Source organism: Nicotiana tabacum, chromosome 15, assembly GCF_000715075.1.
Source record: "Nicotiana tabacum cultivar K326 chromosome 15, ASM71507v2, whole genome shotgun sequence".
Lineage (NCBI taxonomy): Eukaryota > Viridiplantae > Streptophyta > Magnoliopsida > Solanales > Solanaceae > Nicotiana > Nicotiana tabacum.
Window position 1 is genome coordinate 44966017 of NC_134094.1, and position 4314 is coordinate 44970330.

The 4314-nt window shown below is 37.6% G+C and overlaps 1 protein-coding gene across 1 annotated transcript; it reads left to right on the top strand.

Annotated features, from left to right (window-relative positions):
- The first annotated feature begins 1581 nt into the window (after window positions 1-1581).
- On the top strand, window positions 1582-2986 carry LOC107772521 (uncharacterized). The gene is made up of 2 exons (XM_075231495.1): window positions 1582-2285; window positions 2644-2986. Exons 1-2 carry the CDS (start codon window positions 1732-1734, stop codon window positions 2780-2782), a joined length of 693 nt encoding a protein of 230 aa, XP_075087596.1. The 5' UTR covers window positions 1582-1731; the 3' UTR covers window positions 2783-2986.
- Window positions 2987-4314: the final 1328 nt, after the last annotated feature.

Consider the following 4314-nt stretch of genomic DNA (forward strand, 5'->3'; position numbering starts at 1 on the left):
AATTAAAAATAATTTATCATTAGAATTCCTACTTTATCCTTAACAGCAAAATAAATATTTATGATGTCTTTCTTAAACTCCGTTGCCAAGTCAAACACTGTCACATAAATGAGACGTGACAGAGGAACTAAAAAAGCTAAGGCATTGTTATTAACAAATTTAATTAATAAATTACAAGCATATTCTCAAGGAAACAAAATACTAGCTCACACAAAACCATTATACCTGCAATAAACGCAAGGTTCTTTCAGGTATGAGCCATACATGCTAGAAACCAAATTAGTAAGTTTACTGTACGGGCACCGTTAGAAAAGAATGGAGAGTTGGAGAGAGGGAAAGGCCGCAAAGAATGGCTGTCCCTTGACATTTCTCTCATTAAAGCCTTCCAAAACCTTAGCTGCACGAGTTGGTCGGGCTGGTGCATGCCATTCTTTACAAACCAATAACGCAAAAAGAAACTTCCATTTCATTCCCCTTATTATTCCCAATCTAGAGAAAGGCCGACCACCCACCCACTCATCCACGCCCTGATCTGATAGTATCCTAGGAAGTTCAACTCTATTCAAGGACAAGGATGAAGCTTTGGAATCTCAAAGATGGCTTTTAACAATATGTCAAGCTAAAGAGTTGTAAAATAAGGCCATTAGACTTCAAGTGCAATTAAAGAAGTTTTTAATTGTGGAGGACGAGCTCAAGACCAAAGGAGATAAATTATACAAGTTTTATAATTATTTGATGGCCCAAATTGAAGTCCAAGAGGAGGAAGATTGGGTCCCGAACTCGGCCCTTGAAATCTAGTAAAAGGGCACCCAGAAGAGCCCAAAATGAGCTTAAATGAGATCCAAATGGGGGTGTTTGAAATGGAGCCCAATTAGAGTCCAAACCAATGGCCCAAACTAGTAGTTTTAAGGTCCAAATCTTTCCCAAAGGGATTTGGCCGCCCCCTATCTAATTTTGTGACTTTTCTTATTTCTTAGCAACCACCCTACCTAATTTTGATGACTTTGTTACCCCTTAGCAGCCCCCTACCTAATTGTAATGACTTTTTATGTCTTAGTACTCCTATAAATAAGGAGTTCTTCTCATTCATTGAGAGACTTCATTATTGATTAAGTATATCATACTTTGAGAGTTCTTTTGAACTTTTGTTACTTGTGCTTTGAGATTTATCTTTCAACCTTTACTAGTTCATAGTTCAAGGTAGTAAGATTAGTTCTCTATTGTGATATCTTTGATTCCTTTGTGGTATTCTTAGAAGACGATTAATACTAGTTATTAATTGTTGTCTCAAGTTACTCATAAAGCGGTCAAGATCCGAATCTATTATTTTGATTTGCTTTTAAGTAAAGGCATTTGATTTCTTCAATAAATCAAGACGTTGTTGCTTTGATCTTGTCAAGGCTATAGAACTTGCGTTCTTGGAAGTTCTTGAAATTCTTTCCTTGAATTTTCCCATATCCTTTATTTTCTGCCCTTTAGTTCTAGTTGTTTAATTCCTTATTGTTATTGCTTCCGCATTTACTTTTCAAATTCTTACTCTAATTTGAATTCTCGACCTTGTCGTTATCATGATCCCTTCATTCTAACTCTTTCTAACGGCTGGCCGAGGCGGCGATTAATTAATTCTCGCCACGGCCTGCCTATCAACTACAACTCCACTATTATTATTGGAAATTTTCATCATTTCATATTGTTATTGTTGCTGCGGTTTATGTTGTGATAGTTGTCAATATGGGGGAGGTCATTTCTAAGAACCCTGAGAAACACGTGTCATCGTCGCCATCTTCTAGTGAATCGGAGCGCGACGAGTTGCAACTGTTGGAGCACGCGCCACCTTTTTGGAGGAACCGAAAGAGGTTATCCAAGCAACTTTCTATGTGCGAGACTCCACGTGATATTGCATGGGAGAAACATCGTCGTCAAATTCTCCTCCAGGAAAGGAGGAAACAAGGGATTCACGACCCTGGCGACTTGACCGACGAGAACCTCAATGAACTCAAAGGCTGCATCGAACTAGGATTTGGGTTCAACGAAGAGGAAGGTCAGAGGCTATGTAGCACGTTGCCGGCGCTCGATCTTTATTTTGCGGTGAACCGCCAATATTCCACAAGCCCAATCTCGAGCCACAGTAGCAAAAGTTTATTACCCTCTCCCGCTGGATCCAGCTCGTCGTCGACATCTCTTGGAGGTAGGTCCTCCTCATTTGGAAGCCTTAGGAGTGACTCCGCAGATGCATGGCGAAATTTTAGCCCGGATATGGCTTTTCTCCTAAGAAAAAGACTCAGGTTCCAACGTCAAATCTCTAAGCAAAAATTATATTAATAATCAAAAGAAATAGTAAGTACAGGTATGAATTTATCCTTAAATTTAAAGCCAAGGGCAAAGAGGAATGAAGAATGTAACAAACATATATATACACACGCAAAAGAAGTGGAATTCTAGAGAGAAAATAATTTCTAGGAGGGGATTAGAATAACTTATATAATCCTCTCCCAGTCCCACTTTATTTAATTAGTTCATTTTGTTTGACTATCTAAAATGAAAACTTGAAACAACATCTGTGTTAAGAATGAGCATATATTTGTTCAATTTTCTAGAATTTTGTAACTTACTGCTCTTCCATTTTTGTTTATAAGATTGTAGTTTATTGGACAAAGTTAATAAGATGACAATTAAAAGTGTTTTATTGATAATATGCGCAGGAGATGATCCTCAACAAGTTAAGACAAAGCTGAGGCATTGGGCACATGCAGTGGCATGTTCTGTAATGCAGTCCCATTGATAGGGTGGAGATGGATTGTACAGAAAATAAAAGTTAGTCAAAACCTAGTCTTATGTCAAGAAAGAATGATTTTGTTTTCTCAATATGCAAACATTATAAATGGAACAGAGCCTTTCCAGATTGTTAATCATAAGGTAAGGAGTGGAGTAGTTTCATAATTTGTTTGGAGAGAGATAACTTTTAATTCATTAAACAGTAAAGGATACATTCAAAATGCTCAAAGTTATCTGCTTAGCTTTCTGGATTTTTGATTCCCACAGAAATCTGATTTGTTTTCCTTCCATATATCAGCAGATTTTTGTTCTTATTTTTCCTTTTATATTTTTATTGGGAACTCAAAATTAAAAACAAAATGGTATGAACTATGAAAACCGACAAAAGGAGAGATAAAAGTGCTTCGTTAGATCTGCAAAAGCGACTCTGATGCAGCCTATGTTTAAAATGGGATGTATATGAAAGTTATATGAATGTAGATTTTATTTCTTTTTGTCATAAGTATCTCGTTTCTCTGTTTAAGTTTATGTACATGTAGAAAGTTGAATGATATTGTCTACCTTGCTTACCAATGAAATGAAATTTTGTTCTATGGATTTTTGGTTGTCATAAAGGAGGGAATGAATTGAAAGGAAACGATAAGAGAAGCCATAAAAAAATAAGGAAAAGATAGTACGAAAGGCACTTCCTTTATCATGAGTTTAGCTTAATGGATTCCCAGGGGTATGACCAAGAGAACCCCACTATTTTAACCTTCATAACCCCAGCATCGCCAACATCATGCTTTAGGGAGAGAAACAATAATAGCATGATATGTAGATAGCCAATCCTTACCCAAAATCACCTCAAAGACGACCATACTAAGCAACAAATTATTAATGCTAGTCGGATAACCTCCAATAATAACCACACAAGACCGATATATACAATCTACTACAATAGAATTACCAACATGTGTAGATACATGGACATGAATATCTAGAAAACCACGAGGCCTATCCAAATAAGGATCAAAATATGATGACACATATGAATAAGTAGACCCCGGATCAAACAACACAGAAGTATCTCAATGACAGACCGAAACCATACATGTGATCACTACATTCTAAGTTTGACTTTGAGTGTGCTTTGGTGTTATCGGACTCCAGGCGGTGTTCCAGGACCTCAGATAGGTTCATTTTAATGATTGGAACTTGTGCGTGAAGTTTGGTCATGGTCCGACATGTCTAAGTGTGATTCGGACGCGTTTGGCGAAGTTTGAATATTCGAAAGTTAAAAGAGGTATTTTGATCATTGATTCGTGGTTTTGATGTTATTCGTGGCATTTCGAGTCTTTGGATAATTTTGGATGAGGTATTGGGACTTGCTGATCGGATGGGGTCCCGGGAGCCTCGAGTGTATTTCGGGATGGTTTTGGATCATTTCTTGATGTGTTGCAGTTGCTAGTTTCTTGTGTGTTGGGTATGCATCACTTTCGCGGATGGAGGTCGCAATCGTGAAAGGTTAAGTGGACTGGTGAAGACTTTGTTCTTCGC